The 27,258-nt window shown below is 45.0% G+C and overlaps 1 protein-coding gene across 2 annotated transcripts in view; it reads left to right on the top strand.

The window, feature by feature from the left end:
- The first annotated feature begins 14,209 nt into the window (after positions 1 to 14,209).
- The window catches only part of LOC144504552 (cobalamin binding intrinsic factor-like), a 51,215-nt gene continuing 38,166 nt past the window's right edge, over positions 14,210 to 27,258 (top strand). The window contains exons 1-2 of one of the 2 annotated variants that reach the window (XM_078230046.1): positions 14,210 to 14,359; positions 22,850 to 22,955. In XM_078230046.1, coding sequence (XP_078086172.1) covers positions 22,889 to 22,955 — 67 coding nt within the window. In that variant the 5' untranslated portion in view covers positions 14,210 to 14,359; positions 22,850 to 22,888. The remainder of the gene's footprint in view (positions 14,360 to 22,849; positions 22,956 to 27,258) is intronic. The other variant, XM_078230045.1, reaches the window with a different exon arrangement.

The raw sequence follows: 27,258 nt of genomic DNA, 5'->3' as shown, positions 1-27,258 counted from the left end.
CCTCACTTTCCCCAGACACTCTCCCCTCACTTTTCCCAGACACTCTCCCCTCACTTTTCCCAGACACTCCCTCCCCCCCACTTTTCCCAGACACTCCCTCCCCCCCACTTTCCTCAGACACTCCCACCCCCCCACTTTCCTCAGACATTCTCCCTACACTTTCCCCAGACACTCTCTCTCCCACTTTCCCCAGACACACTGCCTCCCACTTTCCCCAGACACTCTCCCCCAACTTTACGCAGACACTTTCCCCCCTACTTTCCCCAGACACTCTTCCCCCCATTTTCCCCAGACACTCTTCCCCCCACTTTCCCCAGACACTCTCCACCTACTTTACCAAGACACTTTCCCCTGCACTTTCCCCAGACACTCTTCCCCGCACTTTCCCCTGACACACTGTCCCACACTTTCCCCAGACACACTCCTCCCCACTTTCCCCAGACACACTGCCCCCCATTTTCCCCAGACACTTTCCCCTACATTCCCCAGACACTCTCCCCATACTTTCCCCAGATACTCTCCCCCCCCGAATTTCCACAGAAACTCCCCCCACTTTCTCCAGACACTTTCCCATCACTTTCACCAGTCACTCTCCGTCTACTTTCACTATTCTCCCCCCCCACTTTGCCCAGACACTCTCCCCACCATTTTCCCCTGACACTCCCCTCCACTTTCCCCAGACACTCCTCCCCCCACTTTCCCCAGACACTCACCCCCACTTTCCCCAGACACTCCGCCTCCACTTTCCCCAGACACTCCCCCTCCACTTACCCCAGACACTCTCCCCCCCACTTTCCCCAAACACTTTCACCCACTTTCCCCATTATACCCCATATTCCTGAACAATCTCCCCACACTTCCTCCACAAGCCTGCCTCTCCTGTCCAGTGTCTGTTCCACCCTACCTCCTTCCCACCTTCAGCTTCTCCCGCAGTCCAGACTTAGTGCAACCATTGCTAATGACACTCGAGTTAGCTGAGATCCCCAAGAGGAGAAAGCAGCATTTACTGATCTCAAAGTCCTGGGAGCGGTGAAGCTTGCCGGGTGCACATCACTGGTATACAATTGTAAAACTGAATGCCCTGAATTCTTGCTGGTGGGGAATTTAATTTGGCGTATGAACTTAATTTCAATGAGGTGATCTGTTTGTAAGCAAGCCTGAGATGCGAATGCATGCATATGGGGTTGCTGACATTGTTTGTCAGGAAGCTTGACCTGCCTTTAAGCTGCCTCAAAAGTTGGGGTAACAAAATCCTTTTTTTAAAATCATTCATGGGAGGGAGTGGAGAGGCATCATTGGTTAAGCCAGCATTTATTGCCCATCACTAATCTTTTAAAAATTCATTGATACGGCATGGGTGTCGCTGGTTGGGCCAGCATTTACTGTCCATCCCTGAGAGCATTTAACAGTCAACCACATTGCTGTAGGTCTGGGGTCACATGGAGGGCAGACCAGGTAAGGGTGACAGATTTCCTTCTCTAAAGGACATTAGTGATCCAGATGGGTTTTTCCAACAGTTTCACTATCTGTCATGGTGGGGTTTTGAACCTGGGTCCCCAGAGCATTACCCTGGGTCTCTGAATTGCTACTCCAGCCATACCGCAACTCCAGCCATACCGCAACTCCACTGCCCTTGGGAAGGTGGTTTCCTCGGTAATCTCAGAGGACATTTAGGACTCAAACTCACTGCTGTGGATTTGGTGATGCATGTAACCCAGACACTGTTAATGACAGCAGATTTCCTTCTCTAAAGAACATCAATGAACCAGATGCGTTTCTGCAACAATTGACAATAGTTTCATGGTCATCATTAGACATTTAATTCCAGACTTTTGTTGATTGAATTCAAATCCCACCATCTGCCAATAGTTTATTCTGCTGATCGGAGATGGATATTTTGTCTCCTGCCAAATTTGTTCTCCTGCCTGCCTAATTCCACATCATGATTCCTGCTGACAGCAGGAGTGGAAAATTCTGCCCAAATTCAATTTTATTCCTCTTGACTCCCTCTAGTGGTATATGTGTGTATAGGAACTTTAAGTGAACTCATTGCACAATGCAATTTTCAATACACCACAGGAATTCTCTGGCTGGGACCAGAGAATCCCGCCAGTGGTACACCCCCTGCTGTGGGTTTTCCAGCAGTGTGGGATAGTTTCAATGGGTAATCTCATTGGCAGCTGCGGGACCAGAAGATCACGCCCCACCACCAGTGAACAGCATGCCACCTCCCACCACCAAAAAATACGCAGAGGGGAAGACAGAGAAACATGCCCCACAATCTGTATCTATGTTTATCAGTTTTTAATCTTCCTTTTGGTCCACATATTTTTACTTTATATTTTGAGTCACTCTGTACAGTTTATATGTTTCCCAATGAGAAGTAAAAATGTTCTAATGTGGTGGCAATAAAATGGCTGCTCTGAACCTAATACCAAATGGCTGTCAAACAACTGACCCAACATCGCTGCCTCGTCATTTGAAGAGAGGGTCCAAGCTTGAAACAGATACAGAAAGGAGTAAGACAAATTCAAACAAAGAGGTGAAAAATAGCATTTCGAACAGTACTGCAAACTGATCCAAACAAAAATTTTCATTTATATAGCAGCATTCACAATCTCAAAGATTTTACGGCAGGGCTTCCCAAACTGTGGGTCATGACCCCATTAGGGTCACAGGATGAGATGCTCCAAGATAGCAATGGCTGATGATTGATTTTTGATAACTGTGAGGCCTCTCTAAATCTTTTTGATTTTTCTTGATTTGATTTATTATTGTCACGTGTATCCTCGCTTTTTTGTTGGTTGGTGTGGCCTAACATATTCGTCTCTTCCTTTAAAGAGCACATAAAGATATAGTTGCCTTTTCTGTATAAAACCAATTTCTTTAATAATCAGAATCATCATACATTAATATTCAGGACTTATTACGTTATTAATCAGAATCATATTGCCTAAATGAGGACCCAGCCACACCAAGGCTCAGAGTCCAATAATAATCATAATAGTTATGGGGAGGCAATGGCCTAGTGGTATTATTGCTAAACTATTAATCCAGAAACTCAGCTAATGTTCTGGGGACCCAGGTTCAAATCCCACCATGGCAGGTGATGGAATTTGAATTCATTAAAAAATATCTTGAATTAAAAATCTACCGATGGCCATGAAACCATTATTGATTTTTGGAAACACCCATCTGGTTCACTAATGCTCTATAGGGAGGGAAACCTGCCGTCCTTACCTGGTCTGGTCTACATGTAACTCCAGAGCCGCAGCAAAGTGGTTGACTCTCAACTGCTCTCTGAAATGGCCCAGCAAGCCATTCAGTTTCAAGGGCAACTGGGGATGGGCAATAAATGCTGGCCAGCCAGCAACGCCCATGTCCCACGAATGAATAATAAAAAGAATAATAATAATCAGGTTCCTGTTACATTCATAATTGGAGTCCTAATACATTAGCATCCAGGATACGACCACAATCAGCATAAAGTACATAATATTCTGGTGCCTATTGCATCAACAATTCAAATATCATTGTATAAATAATCACCACCCTATTACATTAGTTACACAATTCCTGTTGTTGCCTATTCCTTCAATAATCAGGAAATTATTGTGTCAATAATCAGGTTGCTAATACATTATCCCAATTAATGAGTCAAATAATCAAAAAGCTTAAGTCGCCCTGACCCTCACATACACTGACAACTCTCACTGACACCACACCAGGGTGATGGGCCTGGGTTGGCAGTGAGAGTGACTCACTAGACAGGCAGGAGGGTGAGAGAAGCTTTGATGCCCCTCAGATTCTGCATATGTCCGGCTCCTGTCTGTCTGCTGACTGCACACTGATTCGCAGGCTCATTTCTGAGTGAGGGTTGTGGGCTGTATGATTTGTCCCACTGATGTAAAGGTCAAGAAGGGGAAACGCTGAGGATTCAGTCAATAATGAAATAGTGATTCCAAGATGCCTGTCACTGTGGGTCTCATGGGGTCCAGCTGTTGGCATTGCTTGGAGGGCCTGTAGGAGGTCCTGAGTTCAGAATGGGAGATAGACCCTCCCAGTGGGTTAAGGGTCAAAGACAATTGTTGCAGCTTTGAGTTGAAAGATTATTTAAAATGGTATTCTTCACAGTGACACAATAATATCTATTTCCGAACCTAAAATACCTGACTTCATCCATGTCCAGTCTGTGATCCTACCTTTAATGGTCCACAATGCAATTTTCAATACACCACAGCCGGAATTCTCCGGCCGTTCAGGCCAGCGGGACCAGAGAATCATGCTGGCTGTACACCCTCTGCTGTGGGTTTTCCAGCGGCGTGGGGTGGTTTCAATGGGAATTCCCATTGGCAACAGCAGGACCAGAAGATCCCGCTGCCAGTGAACAGCATGCTAGCTCCCAGCACCAAGAAAAACGCTGATGGGAGTCCAGTGAATCTTGCCCCATAATCTGTGTCTTTGTTTTTCTTTCCTTTTGGCCACATATTTTACCACTTTATATCTTGAATCACTCTGTTCAATTTATATTTTTCCCAATGAGAAGTAAAAACGCTCCAGTGTGGTGGCAATAAAGGGGCAGCTCTGAACCTAATACAAAATGGCTGCCAAACAAATGACTCAAAATCGCTGTATCATCATTTGACAGAGAGGATCTGAGCTTGAAACAGATACAGAAAGGAGAAAGACAAATTCAAACAAAGAGGTGAAAAATAGCATTTCAAACAGTACTGCAAACTGATCCAAACAAAGTCTTTCATTTAGGGATAGTTTCCTCGAACAGTATGTTACAGAACCAACGAGGGAGCGAGCTATCTTGGATCTGGTCCTGTGTAATGAGACAGGTAAAATTAATGATCTTCTTGTGAGGGATCCTCTTGGAATGAGTGATCACAATATGGTTGAATTTCTAATACAAATGGAAGGTGAGAAAGTAGGGTCCCAAACCAGTGTCCTCTGCTTGAACAGAGGGGAGTACAATAGGATGAGGGCAGAATTGGCTAATGTCGACTGGGAGCACAGACTAGTTGGTAGGACAGTTGAGCAACAGTGGCGGATTTTTAAGGAGATTTTTCTCAGTACTCAGCAAAAATATATTCCTGTGATAAAAAAGGAATGTAAGAAAAGGGATAACCAGCCGTGGATAACTAAGGAAGTAAAGGAGAGTATTAAATTAAAAACCGATGCGTACAGAGTGGCCAAAACTAGTGGGGAATTAGAAGATTGGGAAAGCTTTAAAAAACAACAAAGAACTACTAAGAAAGCGATAAAGAAAGGAAAGAAAGATTATGAAACTAAACTAGCACAAAATATAAAAACTGATAGTAAAAGTTTTTAAAAATATATAAAAAGGAAAAGAGTAGCTAAAGTAAATGTTGGACCCTTCGAAGACGAGAAGGGGGATTTAATAATGGGAAACGAGGAAATGGCCGAGGCCTTAAACAAGTTTTTTGTGTCGGTCTTCATGGTAGAGGACACAAATAGCTTACTGAAAATTGATGGTCGTGGGACTGTAGGGGGTGAGGTCCTTAAAACGAATACTACTACTAAAGAGGTAGTGCTTGGTAGGCTAATGGGACTAAAGGTAGACAAGTCCCTGGGCCCGGATGGAATGCATCCCAGGGTACTGAAAGAAATGGCAGAAGTAATTGCGGATGCGTTGGTTGTAATTTATCAAAATTCGCTGGACTCTGGGGAAGTGCTGGCTGATTGGAAAACAGCTAATGTGACGCCACTGTTTAAAAAAGGAGGTAGACAAAAGGCGGGTAACTACAGGCCGGTTAGCTTAACGTCCATAACTGGGAAATTGCTGGAATCCATCATTAAAGAAGAAATAGCAGGACACCTGGAAAAAAACGGTTCGATCAAGCAGACGCAGCATGGATTCATGAAGGGAAAGTCGTGTTTGATGAATTTACTGGATTTTTATGAAGATTAACGAGTGCGGTTGACAGAGGGGAACCGGTGGATGTGGTGTTTTTGGATTTTCAGAAGGCGTTCAATAAGGTGCCTCACAAAAGGTTGCTGCAGAAGATTAAGGTACACGGAGTTGGGGGTAAAGTGTTAGCGTGGATTGAGGATTGGCTATCTAACAGGAAGCAGAGAGTTGGAATAAATGGGTGCTTTTCTGGTTGGCAGTTGGTGACTAGTGGAGTGCCGCAGGGATCGGTGCTGGGGCCTCAACTGTTTACCATATACATAGACGATCTGGAGGAGGGGACCGAGTGTAGGGTAGCAAAGTTTGCGGATGATACAAAGATGAGTGGGAAAGCGAATTGCGTGGAGGATGCGGAAAGTCTGCAGAGAGATTTGGATAGGCTAAGTGAGTGAGCGAGGATCTGGCAGATGGAGTATAATGTCGACTGGTGCGAGGTTATCCACTTTGGAAGGAATAATAGTAAAATGGACTATTATTTAAATGGTGAAAAATTACAACATGCTACTGCGCAGAGGGACCTGGGGGTCCTTGTGCATGAATTGCAAAAACTCAATTTGCAGGTGCAGCAGGTGATCAAGAAGGCAAATGGAATGTTGGCTTTTATCGCGAAGAGGATGGAGTATAAAAGCAGGGACGTCTTGCTGCAATTGTACAAGGTATTGGTGAGGCCGCAACTGGAGTACTGTGTGCAATTTTGGTTCCCTTATTTGCGGAAGGATGTATTGGCCTTGGAGGGAGTACAGAGAATGTTTAACAGGTTGATACCGGAGATGAGGGGGTTAGCTTATGAGGAGAGATTGAATAGATTGGGCCTGTACTCGTTGGAGTTTAGAAGGCTGAGGGGAGATCTTATAGAGACATATAAGAAGGGGCTAGACAGGGTAGAGGCAGAGAGATTCTTTCCACTTAGAAAGGAAACAAGAACTAGAGGACACAGCCTCAAAATAAGGGGGAGCCAGTTTAGGACAGAGTTGAGGAGGAACTTCTTCTCTCAGAGGGTAGTGAATCTCTGGAATTCTCTGCCCATTGAAGCAGTGGGGGCTACCTCGTTAAATATGTTTAAGTCACAGGTAGGTAGATTTCTGATCAATAAGGGAATTAAGGGTTATGGGGAGCGGGCGGGTAAGTGGAACTAAACCACTATCAGATGAGCCATGATCTTATTGAATGGCGGGGCAGGCTCGAGGGGCTAGATGGCCTACTCCTGCTCCTATTTCTTATGTTCTTATATAGCAGCAGTCACAATCTCAAAGATTTTACAGCAGGGCTTCCCAAACTGCATTAGGCTCACAGGATGAGATGCTCCGAGATGCAGCAATGGCTGATGCTCCGAAGTAAAAACGTTCCAGTGTGGTGGCAATAAAATGGCTGCACTGAGCCTAATACAAAATGGCTGTCAAACAACTCACTCAAAATCGCTGCCTTATCATTTGACAAAGAGGGTCCGAGCTTGAAACAGACACAGAAAAGGAGTAAGACTAATTCAAACAAAGAGGTGAAAAATAGCATTTCAAACAGTACTGCAAACTGATCCAAACAAAATCTTTCTATATATATAGCAGCATTCACAATCTCAGGATCCCAAAGATTTTACGGCAGGGCTTCCCAAACTGTGGGTCATGACCCCATTAGGGTCACAGGATAAGATGCTCCAAGATAGCAATGGCTGATGATTGATTTTTGATAACTGTGAGGCCTCTCTAAATCCTTTTGATTTTTCTTGATTTGATTTATTATTGTCACGTGTATCCTCGCTTTTTTGTTGGTTGGTGTGACCGAACATATTCGTCTCCTCCTTCAAAGAGCACATCAAGATGTATTTGTCTTTTCTGTAGAAAATCTATTTCTTTAATAATCAGAATCATCTTACATTAATAATCAGGACTTTTTACATTAATAATCAGAATCATATTGCCTAAATGAAGACCCTATCACAAACGCTCAGAGTATAATAATAATAATTATGGGGTGGCAATGGTCTCGTGGTATTATCGTTAATCTATTAATCAGAAACTCAGCTAATGTTCTGGGGACCCAGGTTCAAATCCCACCATGGCAGATGATGGAATTTGAATTCAAAAAAAGAAAATATAAAATCTGGAATTAAGAATCTACTGATGGCCATGAAACCATTGTTGATTGTCGGAAACACTCATCTGGTTCACTAATGTCCTTTAGGGAGGGAAATCTGCTGTCCTTACCTGGACTGGTCTATATATGACTCCAGAGACACAGCAATGTGGTTGACTCTCAAAAACCCTCTGAAATGGCCCAGCAAGCCATTCAGTTTCAAGGACAACTAGGGATGGGCAATAAATGCTGGCCGGCCAGCGATGCCCATGTTCCACGAATGAATAATAAAAAGAACAATAATAATCAGGTTCCTGTTACATTCATCATTGGAGTCCTAATACATTAACATCCTGGATGCGCCCACAATCAGCATAAAGTACATTAATATTCTGGTGCCTGTTGCATCAACAATTCAAATATCATTGTATAAATAATCACCATCCTATTACATTAGTTATACAGTTCATATTGTTGCCTATTCCTTCAATAATCAGGAAATTATTGTGTCAATGATTAGGATGCTAATACATTATCCCAATTAATGAGTCAAATAATCAAAAAGCTGAAGCCTGCCTGACCCTCACACACACTGACAGCTCTCATACCTCATTGACATCACACCAGGGAGATGGACCTGGTTTGGCAGTGAGGGTGACTCACTAGGCAGGCAGGAGGGTGAGAGAAGCTTTGATGCTCCTCAAGATCTGCTTATGTCCGGCTCCCGTCTGTCTACTGACTGCACACTGACTGGCAGGCTCTTGCCTGAGTGAGGGTCGTGAGCTGTATAATTTGTCCCACTGATTTAAAGGTCAAGAAGGGGCAAGGCTGAGTTTTCAGTCAGTGATGATGTAGTGATTCCAGGATGTCTGTCACTGTGGGTTTCATGGGGTCTATCTGTTGGGATTGCTTGGGGGGGGCCAGTTGGGGGACCTGAGTTCAGATGAGGAGATAAACTCTTCCAATGGGATAAGGGTCAAAGACAGTATTGTTACAGCTTTGAGGTGAAAAATTATTTAAAATGGTAATTCTTCAGAGTGAGAGTATAATATCTACTCCCTAACCTAAAGTGCCTGACTTCACCCATGTCCACTCTATGATCCTACCTTTTATGGCCCACAATGCAATTTTTAATACACCACGGCCGGAATTCTCTGGCCTTTCACGCCAGCGGGACCAGAGAATCCTGCTGGTGGTACACTCCCTGCTGTGTGTTTTCCAGCAGCGCAGGGGGTTTCAATTGGAATTCCCATTGGCAGCAGTGGGACCAGAAGATCCCGCTGCCAGCGAACAGCATGCTGGCTCCCAACACCAAGAAAACGCTGATGGGAAAGCCAGGGAATCTTGCCCCACAACCTGTGTCGTCGTTTTTCAGTTCTTAATTTTCCTTTTGTCCTCATATTTTTGCCACTTTATATTTTGAGTCACTCTCTATAGTTTATATTTTTCCCAATGAGAAGTAAAAATGTTCCAATGTGGTGGCAGTAAAATGGCTTCACTGAACTTAATACAAAATGGTGGTCAAACAACTGACTCAAAATCGCTGCCTTATCATTTGACAAAGAGGGTCCGAGCTTGAAACAGATACAGAAAGGAGTAAGACAAATTCAAACAAAGAGGTGAAAAATAGCATTTCAAACAGTACTGCAAACTGATCCAAACTAAATCATTCTATATATAGAGCAGCATTCACAATCTCAGAATCCCAAAGATTTTACAGCAGGGCTTCCCAAACTGTGGGTCATGACCCCATTAGGGTCACAGGATGAGATGCTCCAAGATAGCAATGGCTGATGATTGATTTTTGATAACTGTGAGGCCTCTCCAAATCCTTTTGATTTTTCTTGATTTGATTTATTGTCACGTGTATCCTCGCTTTTTTGTTGGTTGGTGTGACCGAACATATTCGCCTCCTCCTTCAAAGAGCACATCAAGATGTATTTGTCTTTTCTGTAGAAAATCTATTTCTTTAATAATCAGAATCATCTTACATTAATAATCAGGACTTATTACATTAATAATCAGAATCATATTGCCTAAATGAAGACTCTATCACAAACGCTCAGAGTATAATAATAATAATTATTATTATGTGGTGGCAATGGTCTCGTGGTATTATCGTTAATCTATTAATCAGAAACTCAGCTAATGTTCTGGGGACCCAGGTTCAAATCCCACCATGGCAGGTGATGGAATTTGAATTCATTAAAAAATATCTTGAATTAAAAATCTATTGATGGCCGTGAAACCATTATTGATTGTTGGAAACACCCATCTGGTTCACTAATGCCCTATAGGGAGGGAAACCTGCCGTCCTTACCTGGTCTGGTCTACATGTAACTCCAGAGCCACAGCAAAGTGGTTGACTCTCAACTGCTCTCTGAAATGGCCCAGCAAGCCATTCAGTTTCAAGGGCAACTAGGGATGGGCAATAAATGCTGGCCAGACAGCAACGCCCATGTCCCACGAATGAATAATAAAAAGAATAATAATAATCAGGTTCCTGTTACATTCATCATTGGAGTCCTAATACATTAACATCCTGGATGCGCCCACAATCAGCATAATGTACATTAATATTATGGTGCCTGTTGCATCAACAATTCAAATATCATTGTATAAATAATCACCATCCTATTACATTAGTTACACAGTTCATATTGTTGCCTATTCCTTCAATAATCAGGAAATTATTGTGTCAATAATCAGGATGCTGATACATTATCCCAATTAATGAGTCAAATAATCAAAAAGCTGAAGTCTCCCTGACCCTCACACACACTGACAGCTCTCATACCTCATTGATATCACACCAGGGAGATGGACCTGGTTTGGCAGTGAGAGTGACTCACTAGACAGGCAGGAGGGTGAGAGAAGCTTTGATACTCCTCAACATCTGCTTATGTCCGGCTCCCGTCTGTCTACTGACTGCACACTGACTGGCAGGCTCTTGTCTGAGTGAGGGTCGTGAGCTGTATGATTTGTCCCATTGATTTAAAGATCAAGAAGCAGCAAGGCTGAAGGTTCAGTCAGTGATGACGTAGTGATTCCAGGATGCTTGTCATTGTGGGTCTCATGGGGTCTACCTGTTGGGATTGCTTGGGAACCTGAGTTCAGATGAGGAGATAAACCCTCCCAGTGGGATAAGGGTCAAAGACAGTATTGTTGCAGCTTTGAGGTGAAAAATTATTTAAAATGGTAATTCTTCAAAGTGAGAGTATAATATCTACTCCCTAACCTAAAGTGCCTGACTTCACCCATGTCCACTCTATGATCCTACCTTTTACAATGCAGTTTTCAATACACCACGGCCGGAATTCTCTGGCCCTTGACGCCAACGGGATCAGAGAAGCCTGCTGGCAGTACACCCCCTGCTATGGGTTTTCCAGCGGCGCGGGGTGGTTTCAATTGGAATTCCGATTGGCAGCAGTGGGACCAGAAGATCCCGCCGCCAGCGAACAGCATGCTGGCTCCCAACACCAAGAAAAATGCTGATGGGAAAGTCAGGGAATCTTGCCCCACAATCCGTATGTATCTTTTTCAGTTTTTAATCTTCCTTTTGGCCACATATTTTTACCACTTTATATTTTGAGTCACTCTGTACAGTTTATATTTTTCCCAATGAGAAGTAAAAACGTTCCAGTGTGGTGGCACTAAAATGGCTTCACTGAACCTAATACAAAATGGCTGTCAAACTACTCACTCAAAATTGCTGCCTTAGCATTTGACAGAGAGGGTTCGAGCTTGAAACAGATACAAAAAGGAGAAAGACAAATTCAAACAAAGAGATGAAAAATAGCATTTCAAACAGTACTGCAAACTGGTCCAAGCAGGAAATTAATCAGGAAATTATTGTGTCAATAATCAGGATGCTAATACATTATCCCAATTAATGAGTCAAATAATCAAAAAGCTGAAGCCTCCCTGACCCTCACACGCACTGACAACTCTCATATCTCATTGACATCACACCAGGGAGATGGTGTGACATCACACCTGGGTTGGCAGTGAGAGTGAGTCACTAGACAGGCAGGAGGGTGAGAGAAGCTTTGATGCTCCTCAGGATCTGCTTATGTCCAGCTCTGGTCTGTTTGCTGACTGCACACTGACTGGCAAGCTCATGTCTGAGTGAGGGCCAGGGGCTGTATGATTTGTCCCACTGATTTAAAGGTCAAGAAGAGCAAGGCTGAGGGTTCAATCAGCGATGAAGTAGTGATTCCAGGATTCTCACCTGTGCATTACCTGGCACTGCCCGTCCTGGAAGCCTGCCATTGTCTCTATCAAGGTTTGCAAGTCTCAGCCATGGCCCTCTGTGTCTGGATGATGCTCTCTTGGCCCTCAGCAATGTTCCTCAGAGACTCGGCCCTGCCTTGGATTCCATCACCCATGGCACGGACATCCTGGCCAGGCGGTCGCCACCCTTGCAGTGTTGACCTGGTTTCACACTATGCTGGCACTGTCTCCTGTGATTAAAGGCTCTGGGACTCCTCCAATTGGCCTTGCAGTTGCTGGAATGTCGCTGACAACCCCTCCTGCAAACTCCGGCTCTGCTTCTGTGTCTCCAGCAATTTCTGGAGAGGTGTTTCCAGTGGCCCAGCATCTGACTGGGAGCCAGCTGTTTCCTGGGATGTAGCAGACCTCTGCCTGCCCAATCCTTCGGACATTTCTGCCTCCACCTGATGTGCATAAGCAGCTGTGTGGTACTCACCAGAAAGTGACTCCGAAACCTGTCAGCTAATTCTGTCCACCGAGGTGTGTGTCTCTGCACTGGTGGACAGCGTGAGTGATACCTGTGACGACTGGTCAGTGGTTTCCTTGGAGCTTTCCTCTGAGTTGCTGGGGGGGGGGGGGGCGGGGGGGGGGGGCAGTGGGGGGGAGGCGGTGGTGTGGGTGGGTGCCGACTCCTGAGAGTCAGGCCTTTTCAGATGATGATCCTGCAAGACAAGATACATGGTTCAGTGCAACGGAGGGACAAGTTTCTGGGCAACTTGGAACTCACTTGAGAAAAGTGATATGGATGAAGGTTCTGTGGATCCTCACTTCTGTTGCACATGGCAGCCTCACAGGGACTCACAACTCACCAGGGGTGCCTCACCTGAGATCTCCATCGCTCGTACTCAGAGGGGTAAGGAGAGCTCAGGCAACCCCGCCCATTTTCTCCCTCTCCTTTTTATTATGGGCTATCTTCTTCTGTGGGGACACAAAGAGGAAGCCAGATGGGGATTAAGGAAGATGCTGGGGGGTTGGGTGTTGGGAGATCGCAGGTCATGGAGTGGATTGATGTGGACATTCCAGGTGTGACAGATGGGACTGACGCCAGGATGGGACAGATGGACATTCCCCCTTACCAGCCCGAATGAGATCATTCACTTTCTTGCGGTATTAGACACTGGTGCTCAGTGACAGGCCGTGGGCACTGACTGCCTCAGCAACCCCATCTTCTGGGTTGTCTACTCACTCGGGGATGCAGGTGCCCACCCTCTCCTCCACTGCAAATAGAAGTCTGGTCAAGTTGTCCTTCAAGAATCGAGGAGGAGGTCTCTGAGCTGCCATTCTCCTGATGTGGGTGCAGAGGGAATGTTTAAGTACAGCTACCCCTTGTGCACAGTTGAGACCCAGTTGAGGTGAATCACATGCCTGGGGGCTCCATACCAGCGTGATTCACACGGAAGTTCTCTTATTGCACTCAATGTGGGAGGTTCATGATCAGCTTTGCGTCTTTGCACCTGGTTTCGCGCCTAAAATGACACTTTGTCAGTTTTTGGGAAAATTTCATTCATGGTGTCCAGAACTGATACAATCTCTTAGTGGAGGATGAGCCAGTGTTTTACGTAAGTTTATTATTCCTGCCTTTTGTACTCTATGTCCCGAGTTGTAAAGCCCAGGTTTGTGTTTGTTTTTTTAACCTTGCTCTCAACCTGTGCTGCCATCTTCAATGATTTATGCACATATACACCCAGGTCTCTGTGCCCTGCACTCCTTTAGAATTGATTCCAGTGGATTAATCTATAATTCCAGTACCTTCAGAACAATCCTAGAGGGTTGCTAACTCTACTGTATTGAAATCAGGAAATACTGGAAGTGCTCAGTGGGTTTCACAGCATTTGTGGAGTGAAGAATGTTTCAGCTTGATGACTTTCCCATTACGTTTGATTGATCCAGTTCAACAGGATACAGGATGAGCCCGAGGGAAATTCTAACCGACACTGAGCAAATACAGGTATTGTCTGCGAAACTGGGAGTACCGGATTCCAGAATTGTTTAAATAACCTTCGTCAAGCCTTCAAGTCACAACGAGGAAGTACCTTCCAAGACAAGAAGTAGCGAAAGCCTGTTCGATTCACTTCAATCGTGAGTTTGACAATTTGACAAAAGTAAGTGACTTGTGAGAGAAATGCCTTCATGTAATCATAATCAAAATATCCTGTAATCAATATCTCAATTTGATTTCAATCTGATGGTGTTTTAGCCAAGCCAACGAGCTGAGAGGCTGACAGGCAGGATTTCATGGTCCTGCTTGAACGAGACCGGAAAATCCCACCGGAGGTCAATGGACCTTCCCATTGTCCTCCCCTCGCCACTCCGATTCTGTGGCGGGCGGGGCGGTAGAACTCCGGTGACAGTCTTATCATCAACTAGTCAAGGATAAGGTCGTCAGGAAAGAGATACAAGGAGAGAAGGTATCATAAAGAAGGATAGAGGGAGAGATGGGGGTGGAAGGAGGCAGTGCAGGGTGTAGAGAGGCAGAAGGGGGCGTGTAGAGAGGCAGAAGGGGGTGTAGAGATGCAGAGGCGGCTGTAGAGAGGCAGAGGGTAGCGTGTAGAGAGGCAGAGGGGGATGTAGAGAGGCAGAGGGGGGTGTAGAGAGGCAAAGGGAGGTGTGTAGAGATAACACCCCCGAGTTGTCCTCCTTCGATAAGCATGTGAAAATTGCAATGCAGCATTATTTGGCAAATCAACAGACCAAAACAGTGAGAAGCACTGACAAAAAGAAAGGGGGCAATGACAATATAGGGTAGTGACAGAGTCACACAATGTCAGAAATAGTGTCCAATTGCAGAATATCCAGAGAGGCAGCAATTAATGGAACGGTGTCTCGATAAGGAGTGATCTGACTAGATACTGACAGGCTCAGTCTGCATTGTGTCAAATTTTAACTTTGGTGATATATAGAATTAAACAATATTCAGAAGAAGGACATTCGATCCATCATACCTGTGCTGGCTCTCTGGTAGAGCTATCTAACTAGACTCGTATCTTGTTCTTACCCCAAAAACTGTCACCCTCCCCCCCATTCCTCACAGAGTATTCATCTAACTCCCTTTTGAAAGGTATCATTTATCACAACCACTCACTGTGTAAAAAATATTTTCTCATGTTACATTTGGTTCTTTTCCCAATCACCTTAAATTTAAATGCTCTGCTCACCAACGCTTCTGCCAGGAGAAAGTTTTTCATAATTGCTATATCAAAACTGTTTATGCTTTTGACAACAGTACTTGCCAAAATGGCAAGGGGGATAGGGGATGGATATTATTGTTATTTATTTATTAATTGGTGCCAGAATTATAGAATCCTACAGTACAGAAGAAGGCCATTCGGCCAATCGGGTCTGCACTGACCACAATCCCACCCAGGCCCTATCCCCATAACCCATGCATTTACCCTAACTAGTCCCCCTGACACTAAGGGGCAATTTGTCATGGCCAATCCACCTAACCCACACATCTTTGGACTGTGGGAGGAAACCGGAGCACCCAGAGGAAAACCCATGCAGACACAGGGAGAACGTGCAAACTCCACACAGTGACCCAAGCTGGGAATCGAACCCGGGTCCCTGGCGCAGTGAGGCAGCAGTGCTAACCACTGTGCCACCGTGCCGCCCAAAGTAGGCTTACATTAACACTGCAATTAAGTTATTGTGAAAATCCCCTGCCCGTAAGTGCAGGTAATGTGGGCATGCAGGGTGCCTGAATTAGGAGGGATGGGAAAGTTCTGAAACTCTCCCTCCTACACCATGCCTCAATCTACACATTGATCCTCGCTCGCTCCCTATTTCTACCCAGTCTAGCGCATGTCACTGGAGTAATCCTGGAATGACTAGCTTCGAGGTCCTTTAACTTCCTCCCTGGCTTCTAAAAATCTTGATCTTAGGACCTCAGTACCTGCTCTCTGTGTTTCATTGGTTTCAATCTGTACCACATCTTCCCACTCACTAACATTCTCCTCAAAAATAGTCTTCACCCTCTCCATGAAGTCCTTTATTCTGGCACCAAGGAGGCAACATACCATGTGGAACTCATGGTAACTGCACTCCTTCAGGTTATTGTCACTGTCGGCATTCTCCAATACAAGGTACCTGTTTAAGAGTGAAGGTTTAACTGACTGATCTGCATTAACTCTATCACCACCTCAGCTAGAGTAGTGCATTCACTTTCGGGCATCATGCGATTGGAAGGAGCTATTGACCTTGGAAGGATGCACTCTTCACCAGACGGCACCCCCCCACCCCAGCCCTGCACTGTTCACCAGACACCCCCCCCCCACCACATTGTCCATCCAATGCCCCCCCCCCCCCGAACTGTTCATCCAATCCCCGCACAGTTCACCTGAAACCCCCCCCTGCACTGTCCACTGTGTCCACCCCCTCTGCACTGTCCACCCTACGCCCGCACTGACAACTCGACCCTCTACCATTGTCCACCCAACCCCTTGCCACTGTTCATGTGACCAGCCCCCACTGAACACCCAAACTCCTGTCACTGTTCATGTGATGTGGAGATGCCGGCGTTGGACTGGGGTAAGCACACTAAGAAGTCTCACAACACCAGGTTAAAGTCCAACAGGTTTATTTGGCACTAGTTTTCAGAATCTCAGGCTCCTTCATCAGGTGAGTGAGGACTTGTGTTCACAAATAGGTCATATACAGACACAAACTCAATTTACAAGATAATGGTTGGAATGCGAGTCTTTACAGGTAATCAAGTCTTAAAGGTACAGACAATGTGAGTGGAGAGAGGGCCAAGCACAGGTTAAAGAGATGTGTATTGTCTCCAGCCAGAACAGTTAGTGAGATTTTGCAAGCCCAGGCAAGTCGTGGGGGTTACAGATAGTGTGAGATGAACCCAAGATTCCGGTTGAGGCCGTCCTCATATGTGCGGAACTTGGCTATCAGTTTCTGCTCAGCGATTCTGCGTTGTCATGTGTTGTGAAGGCTGCCTTGGAGAACACTTACCCGAAGATCAGAGGCTGAATGCCCGTGACTGCTGAAGTGTTCTCTGACTGGAAGGGAACCTGGAACTGGAAAGGAGTGTTCCCTTCCAGTCGAGGAACACTTCAGCAGTCAGAGGCATTCAGCCTCTGATCTTTGGGTAAGCATTCTCCAAGGCGGCCTTCACGACACACGACAATGCAGAATCGCTGAGCAGAAACTGATAGCCAAGTTCCGTACACATGAGGACGGCCTCAACCGGGATCTTGGGTTCATGTCACACTATCTGTAACCCCCACAACTTGCCTGGGTTGCAAAATCTCACTAACTGTTCTGGCTGGAGACAATACACACCTCTTTAACCTGTGCTTGGCCCTCTCTCCACTCACATTGTCTGTACCTTTAAGACTTGATTACCTGTAAAGACTCGCATTCCAACCATTATCTTGTAAATTGAGTTTGTGTCTGTATATGACCTATTTGGAGGTTAGCGAATGTTGTCCCATTGTTTAAGAAGGGGAACAGAGACTTCCCCGGGAATTATAGACCGGTGAGTCTCACTTCTGTTGTCGGCAAGATGTTGGAAAAAATTATAAGGGATAGGATTTATAGTTATTTGGAGAGTAATGAATTGATAGGTGATAGTCAGCATGGTTTTGTGGCAGGTAGGTCGTGCCTTACTAACCTTATTGAGTTTTTTGAGAAAGTGACCAAGGAGGTGGATGGGGGCAAGGCAGTGGACGTGGTATATATGGATTTTAGTAAGGCGTTTGATAAGGTTCACCATGGTAGGCTTCTGCAGAAAATGCAGATGTATGGGATTGGGGGTGATCTAGGAAATTGGATCAGGAATTGGCTAGCGGATAGGAAACAGAGGGTGGTGGTTGATAGTAAATATTCATCATGGAGTGCGGTTACAAGTGGTGTACCTCAGGGATCTGTTTTGGGGCCACTGCTGTTTGTAATATTTATTAATGATCTGGATGAGGGTATAGTTGGGTGGATTAGCAAATTTGCTGATGACACCAAAGTCGGTGGTGTGGTAGACAGTGAGGAAGGGTGTCGTAGTTTGCAGGAAGACTTAGACAGGTTGCAAAGTTGGGCCGAGAGGTGGCGGATGGAGTTTAATGCGGAGAAGTGTGAGGTAATTCACTTTGGTAGGAATAACAGATGTGTTGAGTATAGGGCTAACGGGAGGACTTTGAATAGTGTGGAGGAGCAGAGGGATCTAGGTGTATGTGTGCATAGATCCCTGAAAGTTGGGAATCAAGTAGATAAGGTTGTTAAGAAGGCATATGGTGTCTTGGCGTTTATTGGTAGGGGGATTGAATTTAGGAGTCGTAGCGTTATGTTGCAACTGTACACAACTCTGGTGCGGCCGCACTTGGAGTACTGTGTGCAGTTCTGGTCCCCACATTACAGGAAGGATGTGGAGGCTTTGGAGAGGGTGCAGAGGAGGTTTACCAGGATGTTGCCTGGTATGGAGGGGAGATCCTATGAGGAGAGGCTGAGGGATTTGGGATTGTTTTCGCTGGAAAGGCGGCGGCTAAGAGGGGATCTTATTGAAACATATAAGATGATTAGAGGTTTAGATAGGGTGGATAGTGATAGCCTTTTTCCTCTGATGGAGAAATCCAGCACGAGGGGGCATGGCTTTAAATTGAGGGGGGGTAGTTATAGAACCGATGTCAGGGGTAGGTTCTTTACCCAGAGGGTGGTGAGGGATTGGAATGCCCTGCCAGCATCAGTAGTAAATGCGCCTAGTTTGGGGGCGTTTAAGAGATCCGTAGATAGGTTCATGGACGAAAAGAAATTGGTTTAGGTTGGAGGGTCACAGTTTTTTTTTTAACTGGTCGGTGCAACATCGTGGGCCGAAGGGCCTGTTCTGCGCTGTAATGTTCTATGTTCTATGTTCTATGTTCTATTTGTGAACACAAGTCCTCACTCACCTGATGAAGGAGCCTGAGATTCTGAAAGCTAGTGCCAAATAAACCTGTTGGACTTTAACCTGGTGCTGTGAGACTTCTTACTCTTCATGTGATCAGCCGATTCCCCACTCTGACCATCTACCCCCTGACCCATCCATCCCTTTCGTGGTCCATCTGACCCCACCCCCACTGACAACCCATTCCCCCATACCCCTGACCCGTCCTACTCCCCACTGACCACCTGACCTCCCTTCAGTGAACACCTGATCCCTCTACTTACCATCTATCCCATACCCATCATATACCATCTCCCCCCTATTGTCCACCAAACCCCCATTGACTACCCGACCCCTTGACTGACCATCCACCTTTCCACTGTCTACTGGGTGTCCCGATCCTACTAACAAACCGCCCCTCCATGACCAACACCCTCCCCACTGAATATCAGACTTACCCAAGGCACCTTATCACTCCCTGGCTTCTCAAAGTGAATGAACCTTTAAACTTCCTTCTTACGACAGCTAATGGCATAAAGAGGGGATGTAGCTTCCTTTCCCCTGAGGCTGCACTCAACCGAAGATGTCAGGAAGACAGTGCACTGCACATTTCTCCCCCAGCCCAGGTAAGAGGGTCAGACTGCAGGCAGGACCAGAGAGGCAATCCAACTGAAGTTCTGGCCCAATTTCTCAGGCGTGGGAATGAAGAAATAAGAGTCACTAGATCTAGGCCATTCAAGATTGAAATCAAAAAGAATTTTCTGACTTAAAGGGTAACAGATTGAAGTTTCTCACATATACTGTGGAAGATGGGACTGGTGTCTTTAAGATTGTGGGTAATATCTGTTTGGCTAAGAGATGATGGAGTTAGGGCGGCACGGTGGCACAGTGGTTAGCACTGCTGCATCACTGCGCCAGGGATCCGGGTTCGATTCCAGGCTTGGGGTCACAGTCAGTGCGGAGTCTGCAGATGGGAATCCTCTGGCTGCTCCAGTTTCCTCCCACAGTCTGAAAGACGTGCTGGTTACGTCCATTGGCCATGCTAAATTCTCCTTCAGTGCACGAAAACAGGCACCGGCGTGTGGCGGCCAGGGGATTTTCACAGTAACTTCATTGCAGTGTTAATGTAAGCTTACTTTTGACACTAACAGATAAACTTAATGCAAATATAGGATGTTAGATCGCAAATCAGCCAAGACCTATTCAATGGTGGAACAGTTTTAAGGGGTTGAATGGTCTACTCCTGGCTTTATTTTATGCATATACTTTTGACATCTTTCAGAACAAAACATTGGGCTCAATCAGTTAACATTAACATATAATATTATTTAATGTGTTCTCTGATTACAATCCAGACAGTAATTTAATTATTTATTGAATTACCCTTAGTACATAATGCTGGGAATTGACATTTCAATGTTATTGTATAAATGCACTGCACATTTTTATGACATTACTATCTGATATTTTAATGTAGTTTATCTTATTCATAGAATTCATAGAACCCCTACAGTGCAGAAGGAGGTTATTTGGCCCATCGAATCTGCTCTGACTCTCCAAGAGAGTATCCTACCCAGGCCATAACTCAGTAACCCCACGTATTTATCCCACTAATTTCTCTAACCTATACATCCTGGGATATTTAGTGGTAATTTAGCATGGTCAATCCAAACTTTAAACATCATGCCGATTGGATGGGAGGATAAGGTGTCAGCAGACACCAAGGTTGGTAAGTACATTGTAATTTATTAAAATGTGTGGAAATCAGGCATGAATCCAATCATGTCACCAGTGGGGGGACGGGGAAGATCTCAAACTGCGATCTTGCCGGTGCAAATCCTGTTTTTGGCTGCTTGTGAGATTTAGTGGCCATTATGGGATCCGTGCCCATGATCAATGGGGCTGCTACATTGTGGCAGTAAACTTTGAACAGGAACAAAAACTTCTGGGGGTGGTTTTCCCTGGAGTTGGGCTGGTGGTGACTAGTTAAAAACTAGTTAAGGCCAATTGAAGGAGGCCGAATGGGGATTTCCAATCAGCCTCCTGTGAGTTTAATGATCTGAGTCAGCCTCCCGACATCAAGAGGGCCTCTGGACAGGTTCAAGGCCTCTGCTTGCCTGGCTGGAACAGCAGCTAGGCTGCCCTATGGAGGGGCTCTCTCCTCCCACACAGTGTTGGCCAGGCTGCAAAGGCCATTTCTAATTTAAACTTTGAAAACATTGGAGAGCATGGGGATGCCTTCATTTTGATCTTACTTTTCCTTTCTTTTCATAGCATCCTCATGTTGCTTTCAAGCTGGCAGCTCTTGATTGGCCTTCCTGTTTTAGGAGTCTGCCTACCATCCTTAATTGGACGGTGGGCTTCTCTGATCATAGCTCATGAATTTAAATCCAACAATGGCAATTTGAGATTTGAATTCAGTTTAAAAATACAAAGTTGAGAAGAGCAAAAGTGGCCATGAAGTTGTTGGATTGTCATAAAAATCCAGCTGGTTCAGTAATGGTGGCACAGTGGTTAGCACTGCTGTCTCACAGTGGCAGGGACCTGGGTTCGATTCCCGGTTTGGGTCACTGTCAGTGTGGAAGTTCCACGTTCTCTTGTAGAATTCGTTTTCCGGAAGTCGGATCAAAAACTGAAGGGACACAGGTTTCTCCGAAAGCCTTCTTTATTACATCGGAGGAGAGATCGCAAGACCATGCACATCCAGCATGAGTTCGTGAGTCTCTGTCCGACTTACAAACCAGTTTTCAGTTATACCCGACGGAGATACATCCACATCCTTCTGTTAGCCAATAAGGGCATAGCTGTATTGTTACATTTTGATTAGATTACTTTCAAGAACAAAAAGTGATAGCCACGTAAAGACATGGCTATTAAAGTTTCTGATTAGATTAATTTCAAGATCAAAAGGCCAATTGATAAGGCCCTGCCCTCCGAAGCCAATGACCTATTAGCAGTTTCTTTAACGTGATCATTAGTTTCGCTTGTCGCCCTCGCCTCAGGCCCTTTCCATAACCAGTTTATCCCTCAACTGATTTTTAGTTACGCATCACAATTTTAACCCTTTCCTCTTCTCAATCTATCTTATACACATTCTCACTCTGGTGTCTGCGTGGGTTTCCTTCGGGTGCTCCAGTTTCCTCCCACAGTCTAAAAGACATGCTGGTCAGGTGCATTGACCCGAACAGGTGCCGGAATGTGGCGACTAGGGAAATTTCACAGTAAATTCATTGCAGTGTTAATGTAAGCCTAACTTGTGACTAATAAGTAAACTTTAAAGTTCTACAGGGAAGTGAATCTGTTGTCCAAACCCAGTCTGACCCTGAATATAACTCCAGTTTCAAACCAAATTGTCTTTAAAAAGCTTAGCCAGCCATTCATTTGTGTCAAAACTGCTTTCCAATGGTTCAAGCTGAAGGCACACCACCAACTAGTGATGGTCAAAAAATGCCACACACTGAGAATGAAAAATAAATGGAAGGGACATAGGCATTTTGTGTCATTACTCAGAGTTAAGTTATCCTCATTGGGAATCTTTAGAAAACAGACTGAGTACTAACTCAGTTTCCCAAACTGAGCTGCCAACACCCAACAAACAGTGAGCATATTCAGGGCAACACTGAGTAAATGTGCATAATCTGAAAATCAGTTTGTTGATGACTTCAATGTAAAGGAGGATGTTGTAAAATTCACCTTTTTCTGTTCAGCAGCATATAGGTTACAGATCAAGAAGCTTCTGTCTGACAATGTCTATTTGTAGAGTGATTGTCTTCCAATTTCTCATTACCTTTGGACATTCCACTAAAGAATGCCGTAAGTAATTGAATTCTATTGGATCTGTCTTTGTTGATTTATGTGAGTTTCTCCTTCTCCCTTTCTTGCACAAGATGCAGAATGTAAATATAATGAATTTAACGAGGCTCTTGCGGTTGGCCCCTTGGAGTATGAGCTCCCTGAATGAGGTAATGATTGCCTGCCCAAACAGGGAGTCTCAACTGTATTTATATTGAGTGGTGTCAAGCCTACTGATATTCCAGATTCTGCCCTTGTACCCGAAGCACCCTTGGAGTGGAATTGAATTTGTAAATAAACAAAATCTGGTAAAGGGACACCGGCCTCTGAGGAGTTATTTCAATAAACATGGAAAACTTGTATTTCAGTTGGTGATCCTTCTTTCACCCTCTACTCACACCTCTCTCTGCCCTGGTGCCTTTTCCCTATACTGTTATGTTGGCAAGGAGAATAATATTGGGGGTGGGGTATAAAACTGGCATTTCCACCAAATTGCATGGGATCCTACCTGGCAATTTTGGTTAAAATGACTGTAGTAATCAGCTCCAAAGGCAGTCCAGTCCACAAGTTTATCCCATTGTGACAGTGGGACAGACAGTGCAACAGAGGTTGTGTAACTTCCCAAGTGACCTATGCAAGAGGTAATAAACGCTAAACAAAACATTGTAAATGATGAATAAACCTTGTATAATGACTGCTAATTGCATTCTCTGTTGAAATTTTCATTTATTTTAAACTAAAAGTATTGCTGTACAGGAACACACAGCACCCTGGTTCATTCCCTCCATCTTTCATAGAATCATAGAAACCCTACAGTGCAGAAGGAGGCCATTCGGCCCATCGAGTCTGCACCGACCACAATCCCACCCAGGCCCTACCCCCACATATTTACCCACTAACCTCAGAATCTCAGGACTCTAAGGGGCAATTTTTAACCTGGCCAATCAACCTAACCCGCACATCTTTGAGTTGTAAAGCAATGCTTCCGTTAACACTGGGCAGAGATTGTTTTGTTGGTGTTGGGGAGGGGAAGGGTGTGTTGGTTAAAGTGTTTGGGGATGGGTGTTCACTGGAATGATACTGAGGTTAAAGTGTTAAACTATGAGGTTAGGTTAGACAGATAGGTATATAGTTCTTTGAATATACATCGTATATATCTAAGTGTGATGCTTAAGATGATGAAAGAATTCCAAAGATGTGCGGGTTAGGTTGAAAAAAAGCCCAAAGATGTGCGGGTTAGGTTGATTGGCCAAGCTAAATTGCCCCTTAGTGTCCTGGGATGCGTAGGTTAGAGGGATTAGCGGGTAAATATGTAGGGAGACGGGGATAGGGCCTGGGTGGGATTCTTGTTGGTGCAGACTCGATGGGCCGAATGGCCTCTTTCTGCACTGTAGGGCGGTTTCTATGGTTAATTCATTGGGATAAATGGAATCCATTTTATCTGGTAGGAAGGTCAAAACAAAGGAACACAACCATAAAATTAAAGCTAGGCTGTTCAGGGATGATATGAGGAATCACTTCTTCACACAATTGGGGAGGCGGTGGTATAGTGGCATTGTTACTGGACTAGCAATCCTGAGACCCAGCGTAATGCTCTGGGGACCTGGTTTGAATCCCATCACGGGCAGTTGGTGAAATTAGAATTAATTTTAATAATCTGGAATTAAAAGTCTGATGATGACCATGAAGTAAGTGTCGTAAAAACGCATCTGGTTCACTAATATCCTTTAGGGAAGGAGTCCTTACCAGGTCTGGCCTACATGTGACCCCAGGCCCACAGCAACGTGGTTGCCTCTGAAATGGCCTATCAAGACTCTCAGCAATGGGAATAAGTGCTGGCCCAGCCAGCGATGCCCATATCCACTGAATGAATTTAAAAAAAACAAATGGTAATGGAAATTTGGAATTCTCCTCTCCAAAGCATTGTTGAAACTCGGTCAATTTAAAATTTCCAAACAGATTTTTATTAGTCAAAGGGATTAAGTGTCATTGAACCAAGGGGTGGCTGGGGTTAAAATACAGAGCGACCATGAATGGTGAATCAATTTCAAAGGGTTGATTGGTCCTTTGTTCTTTAGTGTATTTTACTTTTCTGTCATCACATTCAAAACGATTTCAAACCTTTTCTCTTATGCGACCGTATATGTCTTTTCAATGCCAGTTGTTTTATTTCTCTCTACATTTGTAAGCTACAGATCTGTTTGAACTGTGATCAGTAAAGTAAAATTAGAGGTAGAATGGGAAAGGCCAAAGACAGTTTCATTAGAGTAAGAAAATAGCTCTTTTCAAAAGAATAATATTGGCCAAAAGAGCAGCTTGAATCTGAGGAGGTGAAATCCAACATGAGAAGGGATAAAAATCAGTTGGTATCTCACCTGCTATTCATGATGGGCCCGACTTTACCATTGCGTTGCGCCCGTTTTTGGGTGCGCAAACTTGGTAAAGTTGGGCGTGAAGTCATTAACGCGATCCGTGCCTGCGTCCGCGCAGATGACCACTTTACCAAGGCCCGAAAATGGCCGCGATCCGATTCGTGCCGGAAACGGGCGCAACGGCAATTTAAATGCATTTGTGTGCATTTAAATTGAATTAATGGGCTGCCCGCCCAACTTTACCAGCATTTCCCCCTTTACCATTGCATTTGTGCGTCCAGATTCGGCACGAAACAGACGTGCTCGGCAAAGATCGGTTTTGGGTGCTCTAGCTTCTGAAGAGGTAAGTTCAGAGCTTCCAACGGCTCTCTGACTCAGATCTGTGGGGGGGTGGAGGCCCGATCATTCTCGGGGGGCGGTGGGGGGGGGAGGCCCGATCATTCTCGGGGGAGGGGAGGCATTAGTTCTTCCAAAATACATCACTTCGCATTTATCCGGATTAAATTCCATCTGCCATTTCTCCGCCCAATTTTCCAGCCTATCTATATCCTGCTGTATTGTCCGACAATGTTCATCGCTATCCGCAAGTCCAGCCATCTTCGTGTCATCCGCAAATTTGCTGATAACACCAGTTACACCTTCTTCCAAATCATTCATATATATCACAAATAGCAGAGGTCCCAGTACAGAGCCCTGCGGAACACCACTGGTCACAGACCTCCAGCCGGAAAAAGGCCCTTCGACTGCTACCCTCTGTCTCCTGTTGCCAAACCAGTTTTCTACCCATCTAGCCACCTCTCCTTGTATCCCATGAGCCTTAACCTTCTTAACCAACCTGCCATGAGGGACTTTGTCAAATGCCTTTCTGAAATCCAGATAGACAACATCCACGGTCCTTCCTTCGTCAGCCGTTTTTGTCACTTCCTCAAAAAACTCCACCAAATTTGTAAGGCACGACCTCCCTCTTACAAAACCATGCTGTCTGTCACTAATGAGATTGTTCCGTTCTAAATGCGCATACATCCTGTCTCTAAGAATCCTCTCCAACAATTTCCCTACCACGGACGTCAAGCTCACTGGCCTATAATGCCCGGGTTATCCCTGCTACCCTTCTTAAATAATGGTACCACATTCCAATCCTCAGGGACCTCACCTGTGTCCAATGAAGAGACAAAGATTTCCGTCAGAGGCCCAGCAATTACATCACTTGTCTCCCTGAGCAGTCTAGGATAGATGCCATCAGGCATAACACTTCCTCCCTTATAATGGAGATTCTCTCTAACGGGCCAACACCTCCCTCTGAGACACTCCCAGTCAACAAGTCCCTCTCCTTTGTGAATACCGATGCAAAGTATTCATTTAGGATCTCCCCTATTCCCTTGGGTTCTAAGCATAATTCCCCTCCTTTGTCCCTGAGAGGTCTGACTTTTTCCCTGATAACTCTTTTGTTCCTAACATATGAATAAAATGCCTTAGGATTCTCCTTAATCCTGTCTGCAAAGAACATTTCGTGACCTCTTTTTGCCCTTCTAACTCCCCATTTGAGTTCTTTCCTACTCTCTCTGTATTCCTCCAGAGCTCCATCTGTTTTTAGTTGCCTGGACCTAATGTACGCCTCTCTTTTCTTTTTGATCAGATCCTCAATTTCCCTGGTTATCCACGGCTCTCGAATCCTACCTTTCCTATCCTTCCTTTTTACAGGCACATGCCTATCCTGCAGCCTTATCAACTGTTCCTTAAAAGACTCCCACATGCCAGACGTGGACTTACCCCCCGAACAGCCCCTCCCAATCAACGGCCACCAATTCCTGTCTAATCCGGCTATAGTTAGCCTTCCCCCAATTTAGCACCCTACCCTTAGGACAACACTCGTCCTTGTCCATTACTATCCTAAAGTTAACAGAGTTGTGGTCACTATTTGTCACAGTTCAAAGCTTCAATCGGAGCTGCAG

This window comes from Mustelus asterias, chromosome 15 (genome assembly GCF_964213995.1).
Source record: "Mustelus asterias chromosome 15, sMusAst1.hap1.1, whole genome shotgun sequence".
Lineage (NCBI taxonomy): Eukaryota > Metazoa > Chordata > Chondrichthyes > Carcharhiniformes > Triakidae > Mustelus > Mustelus asterias.
This window is presented reverse-complemented; position numbering and strand designations above follow the sequence as displayed.